The 13,518-nt window shown below is 45.9% G+C and overlaps 1 protein-coding gene across 1 annotated transcript in view; it reads left to right on the top strand.

The window, feature by feature from the left end:
• The first annotated feature begins 2,878 nt into the window (after window positions 1-2,878).
• The window catches only part of PRMT8 (protein arginine methyltransferase 8), a 168,832-nt gene continuing 158,192 nt past the window's right edge, over window positions 2,879-13,518 (top strand). Inside the window, exon 1 of the mRNA XM_006891302.1 lies at window positions 2,879-2,982. Within this exon, the coding sequence (XP_006891364.1) occupies window positions 2,908-2,982 (75 nt within the window). The 5' untranslated portion in view covers window positions 2,879-2,907. The remainder of the gene's footprint in view (window positions 2,983-13,518) is intronic.

The following is a 13,518-nucleotide window of genomic DNA, read 5'->3' as shown; positions in this document are numbered from 1 at the left end:
GGTCATCTTTATGTTTAAATTTATTCCTTTCTAAAACACTTAGCACACATTCTTTAACTCAGACACTCGAGCTTCTTATCCCATTCTATTTTGACATCCCTCAGTCTTCATCCTTTGCCAGAGGAATCACTACAAGGGTAAAGGGGATACAGATCCCACGAGGTGATCTTGTCAGAAGGGTGATACGAAAATGCTTATAAAATTTTTGTGCAGTGTCTCAGTGGAATTATTTTTTAAATAACATTAACCCTGTAGTTAAAAACATGTTCAGTAAACCCAACTCGAATGTTTCAATAGAGACAGATTGGCACAGTTACTGTAACTCCGGCATGTTGGAGATCATGAGGATGGAGCAAGAAAGGGCAAGGTTCCAATCTGTTGCGGGGTGACTGTAAGTCCTAGTCAACTAGATGGCATCTAATGACACAACAACACATATCTACAAGACTAAATCTCTGGGCTATTTTATTTAACCATCTGAAAGATTGATTTGGTGACCTAGTCTGTAGGGAGTTGCATGGCTAACCCATAAGACGATATCTCTCCGGCAGTTCAACTCCACAGAGACTCTGTGAGAGAAAAGTAGGAAATCTCATGTTATTAACATCCTCAGAAATAGAGGGTCAGCATTGAATTAGTTCTGACTTGATAGCTATGAGACAGAGAAAGAGCTACTGTCAGAGCCATCATTGTTTTCCAGCTACAAGGATGCTTGGAATCCTGTTGTTTCATCTGCACTGGGCCACAAGACTTGTTACTGTTTTCATCACACTAGGTGATTTCATAGTCACTGATTTTTGTCAAATTTTCTATTGTTTTAGCTACAATAGTGTATTATAAGTAATATTTGTACCCTACAGCAATAACTTCTTTTGAGACTGAAGTAGTAAAAGGAAGGGGGGAAAAGTTCCTACTCAGTTGCAAATGATCTTATCATTCAATGTAAAAAAGATTTTACAAATCAGTGTTAGAATTAATCTAAGAAATTGTTTATTTAAGCAATTTATAACTATGCTTATCACATATTAGCATATGATTTCCATGCATCATAAACATTACTAGGGATTCTGCATGGTCTGGAGAGGGGAGAGGTCCCTGGGGAGTAGAAGTGACACTAAAAATTACTGCACTGGGTGGCACCCACCCTAGTCACACCACTGACCTCTCCTTTCTTCATCCCCCACTTCCCACCTTCCCCAATCCCATATGGCTTCTCTTTCCTCTAGACCAGGCGGTGAAGACATCTTTAGTACTAGGCCTACTTCTTGCTCTTTTCTTCAATGGACTCTGGGGTTAGTTGAGGACAATCAGGTTCATACTTCCTGTGCGATGTCAAAGGTGATGAGGAAAAACAAGTAAGACACATAGGAGAGATTTTGACAAATAAGGACAGGGATAAAGTGAGTGGAGCCAGGATGCTTAATGAGCATCTTTTGGTCGCAGTCCGTATCTAGTGGGTAGCAAGCTTGAAAGTGCAGCTGTCTATCTTTGAAAGAGCCGCCTCAGTGGTCTGTTTTAATGGGAGAGGCAGAGTAGTGGGGTCCTGCTTCCCCCTCTTTGTTCTGTCTCCCACCCTCCTGACAGATGGCCAGTAAGAGAAAAAGAAGCTCTCAAAGTGAAGACAAGAATGCATTGTATAAAAATTCACACCCCCTGCTGCCGCCCAAACTCCCTTAAAAAAGGATCAAGAGAATCCTAATGGGTACGTGACATCCTCCCTCTCTTCCCATAAAAGGAACTTCAAAATCTGGTGATCATGGGGGAGGGGTGAGGAGGGAGAAGAAAACCGAGTGGGCAGGGGGCTGCCAGGGACGACTGGGGTAAGGGTGTGTGTAGAATTACAGGTGTGGACTCAAGGTTTCTCCTTTTGCCGTTCCCCCACCTCAGTCTGAGAGAGGCTTGGGGACCCCTGAGCTTTGGACCGGGCAAGAGAGAAGGAATGATGAAGACCCCACTCTTAGCCTCACTGTTGAAGGAGTCATGGGCTCTCTCCCCAGCCAGATACCCCTTTGCTCCCCAAACTTTAATTCTCCAGGGAAGGACCCAAGAATTCGCAGAGGCCAGGGGGCTGGGGGGGGGGGAGGGTAAGGTTAACAGTGGCCCAGCCTTGCCCTGAGCTCGCCCTCGGTGGGAGGACGTACATCCAGGTCTGAGGACCGACCCCACAAGCCTGACCGTGGCTCCTGCTCTCCTCGGAGCCTCTCGCTTGGCCCTGCAGAGTCCGCGCATCCCCGGCCCCCGCGCAAGACTTTTCCATAGCGCCGCGGGGCGGAGGCAGCCGAGAGAGACCCCCGAGCCTGGGGGAGGGGGGCGGGCCTGGGGGGCGCCGGGGCCCTCGGTCTGCGCCCAGCCGCCGCCAGCTCTGCCGAGCCTCCTACCCCGCCCCCACTCACCCGGCTCAGCCCCTCGGAGAGCGCGCAGGAAGCGTGTTGCTTCGCCCAGCGGATCGGATCGGCAGAAGTTGCGAGGAGTTGGCGGCTGCCTCGGGCCGGCCGGACTTTGCGAGCAGCCGAGCCGGGAGCCGCCGCCGCCGCGGAGCCTTCGGGGCCGTCTCGCTCCCGCTGCACCCGCAGCGCGGGAGGAGAGGGGCGGGGAGGGGGTCGGGCGCGCTGCAAGAACTTGAAAGTGTGAAGGAATCCGGAGCGGATGAGAAGGAAGGAAAATAAAACAAAGTGGAGACTGCAGAAAAGACTCCACCGTGGTTGATTATATCGCCTGACGCTCCAGCAGAGGGGCTGGGTTGGGGTGTTTTGTTTTTTTTTTTAAAAAACATTTTATTTTATTTATTTTTTTATTTCCCCCTCATTCTCTCTGCCTGTCTCTCTCCTCTTTCTCTCTCTCTTTAAAGCTACACCAGCTCTCTCTTTTCTCTACTATCTCTGTGTCACCAAACCCTTGCTGGCTCTTATGGGCATGAAACACTCCTCCCGCTGCCTGCTCCTAAGGAGGAAAATGGCGGAGAACGCTGCCGAGAACACCGAGGTAAGGAGCGAGAGCCGAGGCTCCGAGCGACCCCGGCCGCCCACCGGGGCCGGGACCACCGCGTCGTCCTCGCTCTTGCTGCCGCCGCCGCCACCGCCGCTGCTGCTCCGCTCCTAGTGCCAAACTTTCCACCAGCTCCATCCCGCTTGCTGCTGTTGGCCCTGTGTGTGTGTGTGTGTGTGTGTGTGTGTGTTTTGCCGGAGTGGGGGTGGGAAGACAGTGCATGTCTTAGGTCCCCTCCCTCTTGAAAATACAAAAGAGTCGCTCTCACCCCGCCACCCTCTCCTGCCACCCGCTGTTCTTGAGTCTCCTTTCCCCCAAGTCCCAGACCCTGGGCAGCCGCGCTCCGGTAGGGGGGAGCTCTCATTGGAGAGCCCCGTTAGGGATTCCGGGCTCTGGCTCTGTGACATCCTGGGGTGGGTGATCCAGGGGCCAGATCTGTCTCTGCAGTATCCCTTGACCATCTTGCCTCAGCTTTTACCCTTCAAAGCTCGAGTCAAGTGCCCCCTCCTGAGCTTTGGGTCCCCGCAGCACCACGAAGAGCTCCCTCCCGGTCGTGGGGGCCGAGCCGAGCGGAGCCCGAGGGTATGACTTGGGCATCACTAGTAGATCCTTCCCGCCCAGCTCTGGACCCGGGAGAAGTCTGCAATGCTTTGGATGTGGAAACTCACTCGGGGACACTACAGCAGGGGAGGGCGCGCGGGCCGCGGCCACCTTCAGCACCACGGACAGCACCCTCCGCTGCCGCAGCCGAGCCCGCGCGGGCTGTAGGGGCTGCGCGGCGCGGGCTGCAGGCAGAAATGGGTCCGCAAGCCATTTGTCCCGCAGCAGCTACTGAAGAGGAGGTTCTAGCCCCATAAAGTGCGCTCGTGCCCATCGTCTTTGGCGTCCCAATATTTGACCTTTCTCTGCTCTCAAGTTGGCCCCAAACCGCATAGCCTTGCTGAGCTCTGAGCCCTCAGAATTGGGGTCCATATTCCCTCACCTTGCACTGACCTCGCTGTCGTTACCACTGGAGTAGTGCGCCGGCTCTGGGCACCTGTAGTCATGAAAGGGCTCATCGTGGACAGCCCCCCCCCCTTACCTTCCTGGAGAAATAGTGCGGCGAGGTGGGGGCGGAGTGGGGCATGTGTGTGAAGATCATCCCTTACTCGGTGGCAGAAAAAAAGACACAGAGAGCAAACTCCCGGGCTCTATTAATAGCCGGGTGTCTGGTGGGGCTGCCGTGCATTTTACATATGGTTACCCAGATGCAGTGTGGGGCGGAGATGGGGGTGTGGCGCCAGGATTGTCCCTCTGTCATGCTGGAATGCGAAAAGGTGCAGAGACCCTTCCCATCTTGCTTACCTTGTGCGCTTAACCTTGCAGCTAACCTTTACTCCAAATTGTAGGCAGCCAAGCTTTTAAAATCTAATTCTCTGAGAGACTAGAAACAGCGTGCATCTGGCAACTGTCGATTTCGAAACAAACATGCTCTGGGGCTTGAGAGCAGTGGGGCATTCAGGAGCTACAGCCGTCTCCTTGAGTTAGGGCGCAGCCTGCCTGTGTGCTCTTCCCTTGCCACTTCCTCTTCCCCACCCCCACCCCCACCAGAAAGCAGACAGAATGATGCTTAGCGCAAGGCGCCAACCTCACAGCAGAGAGCCAGCCTTACAGATCCCCTCGCTCTCCATCCTCTGTAGCCCACCAGATGAAGGAGTTTCTAAAAATAGCTCAGAGTCAAGGCTGTACTTCAGAGTCAAGTGTTAGGCAAGCAGGCACGTAGCAGCTACTACAGCCAGGTGTCTGGAGCGGTGGAATTCAGAAAGAGCTTCCTCACTAACTGCCCACTCAATCCTACGCTGTATTTCTTTTAAAAAAAAAGTTTCAGCAGGTCTAGTCAGAACATCCTTCGCGTTTGCTGGGGCACTGTGGGTACAGACCCCTGCAGGGTTTTGCAAGGAGCAGTGGCAGCCACTGCGCCCCACCTCAGCGGGGCTTAAAGGCGTCCGGGGCAGGGAGAGTGGCGCGCGCCAGGCTATTTTTACTTGCTTCCCCCGCTGCTCTGCGCTCCCCCTTCTTAGCAGTTGCACATGCCAGCTCTGCTCAAGGCATCAATGAAAACAGCAGTAGAAGCGACCGAGCTCCAGAGAGGATTAAAAAAAAAAAAATAAAATAAATAAATAAACTCCAACAAACCAGCCCCCAAACCCAGTCAAAACTTTGTGAGCTTGGTACAAAGGCAGCGGGGAACAGGTCGACCTAGCAGCTCTGGCTCCTTGTCTGAGAATGAGTCTGGGGGTTCAATTCTTAACAACTTCCCTTGAGAACTGTGCCCAGTGGAAGCATCCAAGGCAGCGTGACAATCATTTGGTTTCCTTCCAGGAACCGGCTGTTTTTGGAATAAAACAGAACTAGAGCAGTATTTCCAAAAGTGAGAGCATTGTGTGCTTGCCTGCACTTATGGTAGGAGAGGGAGCCCAGGCCTCTGGGGATGTGGGGATGTTAGGTGAGGTCTTTGGTGTTAGTGATAATAGTCCTTGTTCTTAATTCAGAATGTCATTTTTAAACACTAACTCTGTACCAGGAACAATTAGGTACCAGACATCCAAGTATGAGAACAACCCTGCCTCTGCTTTCAAGCCATAATGTCTCATAATCTAGATAATCGTGCAGCACGTTTTCCTGCCTTTTGGGTTGGTTTTTTTTTTGTTTGTTTGCAAGCTCTTTATCACATTTTATCTTCAAAACAATCCTACAAAATAAGCAAAGGTAGTATTCACTTCTCTCCCCATCTTAAAGATGAGGACACTGAGGCTGAGAGGCCCAGCAATTTCTGAAAGTCAGTGGGTCTGTTAATGATTAAATCAGATTTGGAACACAGATGGTCCCACTTTAGATTTATTGCTCTTTGCCTCACACTTGCTGTTTCTAAGAAGACACCATGTGTGAATGGGAGTGGGTGAGGAGTGGGATGGTGGGTAGGCAGAGTGAGGAGGGACACTTTGAAGGAGAGAGAGTCAATGGTGGAGGTTTTAAGGCAAGGAGGATGGGATGTGAGAGTCTTTCACAAGGCAAATGCAGAGAATTAATCAGGAAGGAGGAATGAAAATATATTGTAGCCAAACCAAAGTGTCCCTTGAGAAGGGGAAATAGGGAGTCACAGTGGTAAGACTCAAGGCCACACGCTTTGCATGTACCCTTGGACCTGGGTGGCCCTCAATGTATTATTTGAGCACTTTGACACCAATTCCTTTATCTGTTGCCTTAAACCAATGTTACTTATGGATAGAGTTGTTGTTTTTAGGTGCTATTGAACTGAGTATACTCATAGAGACTCTATGAACAACAAAATTGTACCTTCTACTGTCCTGTGTCATCCTCATCATCTTTGACACACTCGAGGCCATTGCTGCAGTCACTATGTCAACCTATCTTATGTGGGGGCGGGGGATTGTCAATGTAGGCTATAATGAAATAAAATGATTGTTTCATTTCTACTTTTCTTGGCTTCCTCTGTTATACTTTCTTGCCTCAGCTAAGGGCATCACCACTTCCTATCAGACTTTCTTTTCCTCCTTTCTCTCTGGCTCTTCATTTCTCATTAAGAACCTTCTAATGTGTTCTTCAGGTCAAGCATCCATTTTAGCCACCCTATCAGTGTCTTACACAGGCAGCTGTTGGTTCCTTCTGTCTACTGTAAGGTGATAGACCCTGAGAGTTGATCCCCTTCTCTAAGCCATACTCATCATTACTACTCAACTGCATTTGAAAATACAAGTATTTGCATCATCAGACATCCCTTTAAAACCACAGGATTGCCTACAGGATACATTCCAACTTCTTTAGTCTGCTGTCTAAAATCCTTTAATATTTTTGCCCCATGCAATTTTCTCAAAGGACCCCTAACTTCATATCCATATGCTTTGCATACAATTTTCTTTACTTCGTAATTTCCCTTTATTCTCTCTGGAAAACATCTCCTGCTACCTGCAAGGCCCGAATCTATAGTCACTTTCTCTCAAAAGTCTTCCCAGTTAAGCCTTTTTCTCTCACTCCCTGGAGAAGGTGATTTTTCCCTCCTAGGTGCTCAAAATACTTTTCATTTTTTCCTACAGCAAGATTGTTTGCTATTTATATATCTATTTTTCTAGTTAGATTACAATTTATTATTGATCCACTCTGGGTTAAGCACTGTGCCTAATAAATAGAAAATGATTAACAAATGTTGGCTGAATTGATTCATGTGATTATGATGAAGCCCGTAAACTCTCAGGTTTTAATCATTCCTAACTTTCTGAAAATTAGGGCTCCAATCTCTTTCTCTCACACTTGGGTTTTTTTGTGGAACAGAGAGGTTCTGAGAGTCAAGATGCTGCTGCCATTCAAAGCATGGGTACATTTTGGTTTTTTATGTACCTATTCAGCATTCGGCAATTACTGACTTACCATGGGGTATTCATCTGAATAGCAAATAAGAAGATTAATCACAATGCCCAATTATGAACCAAGGGGGAAAATGGAGCCTTCTGGATTGTTCCTTACTTTACATTGATTTCAAGTAAAAGCTCAAGACATTATTTATGGTGATGACTCCCTGATTGGATTTTATCACCTCAAAAGAGAGCCCCCAGGAGTGTGAAAGTGGTTTTAGCTTCATGTTGAATATTCTGTGTGTGTGTGGGGGGGTGTGTGTGTATGTGAATATCCTATTGACTTGTTGAACTAGGAGGACCTGAAGTGCTTTCTGTGGAAGGTCAGGGACTACAGCCTTCAATATGGATTGAGGCTCAATATCAAGAAAACAAAGATTCTCACCACTGGGCCGATTGACAGCATCATGATAGATGGCTAAGAGATTGAGATTGTTCACTGCTTTAGTTTGCTTGGCTCCACAATCAACACTTTTGGCATCAGCAGCCAGGAAATTAACGGATTGCAATGGGAAAGTCTGCGGGTAGAGACCTCTCTAAAGTACTGAAGAGCAATGATGTCAGGTCTGGAGACTAGGGTGTGCTTAATACATGTCATGGTCTTTGCAATCATTTGCTATGCACCAGAGAGCTGGACAATGACTAGGGAGGATGGAAGGAGAATTGATGCCTTTGAACTGTTGTGTTGGAGAAGAGTATTGAATATACCATGGACTGCTAAGAGAATGAACAGGTTCGTCCTGGAGAGGGCAAATCCAGGCTGCTCCTTGGAAGCAAGGATTCTGAAGCTTTGTCTGACATATTTTGGACATGTTGCAAGGAGGGACCAGTCCCTGGAGAGGGAAGTCATGCTTGGGAGGATGGAGGAACAGTGCAGGAGAGGAAAACCCTCAATAAGATGGATTGATTCAGTGACTGGGGTAATAGGGGTAAGTGTGTCAGAGCCAGTGAGATTGGCACAGGATAGTGCAGGGTTTAGGGCAGTTGTACATAGGGTTGCTATGAGTTGCAAGTGACTCGACAGCACATAACAACAATAACAACAACAGGAAAAAATAATAATATAAAGTGATGTACTAATGAATCATGGGTGGAACTGAGCTGATTCTGGCATGATTTACATTGGTGGATTTGGTTTATAGATCTCACTTTTTGGGAAGTTACTTTCAGTTGAAATGTGTTGTCTTAAAGCACTTAGGTCAGAGTTGAAGAGGAAGAGAGACCAGAGGAAACACACAGCCAGGGGCCAGTTTCTCTTCTCAGCTTCATGGGCCTCTTTCTTCGGAGTCTGAGGGTTGACACTGGCTATTAGATTCTAAAATCAGATGGCTGGCTTTAAAATCCAGCTCTGGACTTGATAGGTGTGTTGCTTTGAGTGAATTACTTAATCTCTCTAAGTTCCATAAGGTGATTATGATGGTTAAATGAATTAGTTAATCCACCAATTGAAAAAAAAAAAAGAGGAAGAAATTGTCAAAACACATGCAAACTGGATGAGCTCTCCCACTGCCTTATTTCCCTGCCTGGAACAACATGGTCCGCATCAGTTTTCCCTTCTTCTCCAAGTGCTGATTTGAATCCTTAAATGAGCTCAGGAGGATTAAGTAGATACATGGCTTTTTTTTTTCTTGGCAAGTTTGGCTTTTCAGAGAGTCCTAAATTGACTTTTGGCTGTCAAAGAGGGTGAAACACAACACTCCGGTTTCCAATTCAGGAGAGGGTTTCATTTCCTCCTTGCTAACTGCAATGTAAAGTGATTATCACATACCCGTGTGGAGCATGCAAGAATCTGTAAAAACAGTACTTACACCTTGCAGTCGACTGTGCCAGCAGGGGAAAAGTGGGCAGCATGACAACATGTAAACTGCCAAGGTAACTGGAAGCAGCTTATTGTGTTGTGTGAAAGGCAGGCGTGTGGAGCAGTTGGGACTAGGCTTGGCCAAAGGATAAAGAGAACGCAGCGGAGAACAGATCTTCAAAAGGTCATTCTGCCCACACCTGTGCCTTGGGGCACACTTAACTCAGGCAATATAAGTGACCACTTCATCCTCTGTGAAGGTGATCTCCACAAATCCTCCACTTATCTCAATAGTTAAGAAAGTTCTTCCTTAAATCTGAGCTCAATCTCTTGCACTGAAATCGGAGTCACTTTTGTATGCTATTGTAAAAAGAGATGGAACTGGCTTTATTGGGATTGCATTAGGTTGATTCGCTCTTTGACTGGTTTCTGTTGCTCCAGGTGATTCCAATTCCTTTCTCTGGTATCCAGGTCTTAGCCTTTGATCAGGTGTAGCTAAGAGAGGAGAATTTGAGATTTACCTCTGCACTATCATTCTGCCCATTGGATGTTTCACACATCAAATGGCATTTCTAATTCCTCAATTATTAGAATTCCTCCAAGCATCCCAGTTCCTTTCAGATTTGCAGTGGGTGACCCATATGTAAAGATCTCTTTTTAAAAGTGTAATTTTTGGAAGAGCAGACAGCTTGATATATACATTTTCATAAAGTCAGAGAATCTTAGAGCTGGATGGAAATGCAAATAATAATTTAAACCAAGTAGTGGGGAAACTTGCCCAATTATCACAGAGTTCTTTGGTGTTGGTATTGAAACCACATCTATTCCTAGGCCAATGCTATTTATACCTCTTTAAACACACCATCTGATTTGCAGTTTTTATTTTTTGTGTTCGTTTCTTGTTCCATCCTAATCTGTAACATATAAAACCAATGTTTCCCTACATAAGCTATAGGAATTGTGTATAACAAGATCTCTCTCTTTCACATATAACACTTAAAATTATTTGGCATGTATCATCTTATTTGAGGTATGCCACATATATAACACTACGAGTGGCACATTCTCATTCTCATTCTGTCTCTATAGATTAAGAAACAGAATTTTAATGCTACGTGCCCCACATTTTAATGCTCATATTGTGTTGGGCACAGTGTGAAGTGCATTGTAAGCATTGCCTCATTTAATTTACACAATAGCATTACAACACAGCTCATTATTTCCATTTTAGAGTTGAAGAGATAGAAACCTACAAGGTTCAGTAATCTTGACCAAGGTGGTTAGTAGATCTATAATTTCCATTCATCTGTCAGCAGAGGCTTGTGTGCTGTTATGTTGCTGAACAGGTTTCACCAGAGCTTCCAGACTAGGTAGGCCCAGGAAGAAAGGCCTGGCCATCTAGTTTTGAAAACCAGCTAATGGAAATCATTTGAATCAGATTTGCTCAATTCACAACTGATTGTAGGGATGGCACATTTCATTCCGTTGTACCAGAGGATGTCATGAGCTGGGAGAGGACATGGTGACAGCTAACTAACAACAAAGAGCTGAGTTGAAATGTTTCCAAACACAGTATTCTGAATTTGCCTTGGGCTTCTCTTTTTTCTTACCCACAACTCAACATCAAGCTTATTGTCACCTTTGACCCATGTCAGCTCCTACCCACCTGGAGATTTGGGAAAGAATGGATAAACTTCCATACTTGGCAAAGGGTCTATATAACCAGTTGTGGTTCTATAAGCTACTATCTTTTTGTCTCACAGAAAATTATTTTTCAGTTGCCAGTAGAACTATTTTAGTAGTATTTTTTGATTCTGTTCATAGTTTGAAGGACTGCTCTGGAGGATAAGAGGGACAATGGCCTTCTTGGCACCTTCCATACAATTTAACTATGTAGGCCACTGACGTCTAGACCTGAGGCAGTTTTATGTGAAGGTTAAGATCCAGACTCTGAAGCAGGAGTGCTTCATAACTCAGGTCTGCCTTTTACAAGGTTGGGAAAGTTACTTCGTGTATCCATGCTTTGATTTATCATCTATGAGGTGGTTGCTGTGATGCTAAACACTGTGACACTGATAGTGTCAAATGCAATAATGGTTACCTATGGTGGACAACCAAGCAAGTTTGCTTGGTTCACAATGTCAACACTCTGGGCACTAGCAGCCAGGAAATGAAAAGATGTATTGCAATGGAAAGTCTGCTGTTAGGGACCTCTCCAAAGTATTGAAGAACAATGGTGTCACTCTGAAGACTAAGGTGTGCCTGATACAGGCCATGGTTTTTGCAGTCACTTACTATGTGTCAGAGAGCTGGACAATGACTAGGGAGGATAGAAGTAAAATTGATGCCTTTGAGATATGATGTTGTAGAAGAGTATTGAATATACCATGGACTGCTAAGAAAACGAATAGTTTTGTCCGAGAGAGGGTTATACTAGACTGTGCCTTGGAGGCAAGGATTCTGAAGCTTTTTCTGATATACTTTGGACATGTTGCAAGGAGGGACAAGTCCTTGGAGAAAGATGTCATACTTGAGAGGGTGGAGGGACCACACAGGAGAGGAAGACCCTCTATAAGGTGGATTGATTCAATGACTAGGGTAATGGGGGGTTGGTGTGTCAGAGACAGTGAGATTGGCACAGGATATACCGGGGTTTAGGGCTGTTGTACATAGGTCACTAAGAGTTGCAGGTGACTCGACGGTGTTTGGTGGAGCTCCCAGATTAAAACAGGCTTGGAAGCAGGAGTGGCATCCACTTGTGAAATGAATTGCCTCTGAAAACTCTCTGAATTTAGAGAAATGATGAAAGTTATACAAGTGTCCAGGTCTTTTGTTCATAGGGTCGCTATGAGTCATCTATGACTCGGCGACACTTAACAACAACAACATGAGGTGGATAATAACTCTTTAACTCATAAGGTTAGTATGAGGATAAAATGAGTTATTTCACATAAAGCTCACACCTGCCATGTAGTAAATGCTAAAGAGAGGTTAGCTATTATTTGTAATCTATATTAAGTTTAGAAGGGTGGAGGGACAGCGCAGGAGAGGAAGACCCTGGATGAGATGGAGTGACGCAGTAACTAGGGTAATGGGAGTAAGTGTTTTGGAGAGAGTGAGACTGGCTAAGGGTAGGGCAGGGTTCAGAGCTGTTGTACATAGGGTCAGTATGAGGAGCAGACAACTCAACGGCACATAACAACAACAACCAGTGGTGTCTGGAACAAGGAGCAAAGGACCTTGTGGGCAATATTATTGAGTCAGTGCTGGCAGACCCAGGGCAGAGCAGTGGAGAGAGGGCCTCTGAGTCAGGCAATTTGTTCTCAGGAAGGCTCAACAGAGCCAAGGAGACAACTGGAAACAGCGCTGTTGAGGGGCTGTTTTACACCCTCTTTGGATATGACCCAATTATAGGAGAGGTTTGTGTAGATTAAGCAAGTGTTCTCTCTGACCCACAAGCATCCCATGCAGCTCTGAGGTCTAGAACTAGGGGCTTTGACAAACCTAAGTTGCAGTTACTTCTGACTCACGGAGACCCCAAGTATGAAGAATATAACTGTGCTCCATGTAGTTTTCAAGGCTGTGAACTTTAAAAAAAAAATATAGACTTTTTATTTTATACTGGTTTACTTACAAAGTTTGTATACATTTTCCCCCACACCAGATCATTCCCATTTCCTTAACCTAGCCCTTCCTCCATCCATCAAATTATGTGACCCTATGATTATACCCCCACTCATCCTCACCCCTGTGCTTCCCCCTTCCCCCGCCCCCCTTGGATCTTCAAACACGTTTTACTAGTTATCTTTCTATTCTACAATCATGGTCTTACACAATATTTGTCCTTATGGAACTGAATTAGTTAACTTAGCATAATGCTCTCCAGTTCCTTCAAGTTAGTGATTTACAAAATCATTGCTTCAGCATACTGTGTAGTATTCCATTGTGTGAACGCACCATAATTTCTCAGTCCATTCGATTGCAGTTGGACATTTGGGCTGTTTCCATGTTCTTGCAATGGTGAATAATACTGCTATGAACATTGGTGTACAAATCTCCCTTTGTGCCTCAGTTATGATCCTCTTGTGGTATATTCCAAACAATGGAATAGCTGGGTCATATGGAATGTCTATGTTCAGCTTTCCTCAGAAAAACTGCCTTCCGGAGTTGCCATACAATTTTACAATCTGACCAACAGTGTGTAAGAGTTTCTATCTCTCCACGTCCTCTCTTTATTACTTGCTGTCCTGTTAACTTTGCCATTGCTAATGGGGTGAAATTGTATCTCATTGTAGTTTCAATTTGCATTTCTCTTATGGCCAGTGA

This window comes from Elephantulus edwardii, unplaced genomic scaffold (assembly GCF_000299155.1).
Source record: "Elephantulus edwardii isolate Elephantulus edwardi_28Jun2011 unplaced genomic scaffold, EleEdw1.0 scaffold00096, whole genome shotgun sequence".
Classification (NCBI taxonomy): Eukaryota; Metazoa; Chordata; class Mammalia; order Macroscelidea; family Macroscelididae; genus Elephantulus; species Elephantulus edwardii.
Note: the sequence above shows the minus strand (reverse complement) of the source record. Positions and strands in the feature narration are given on the sequence as shown.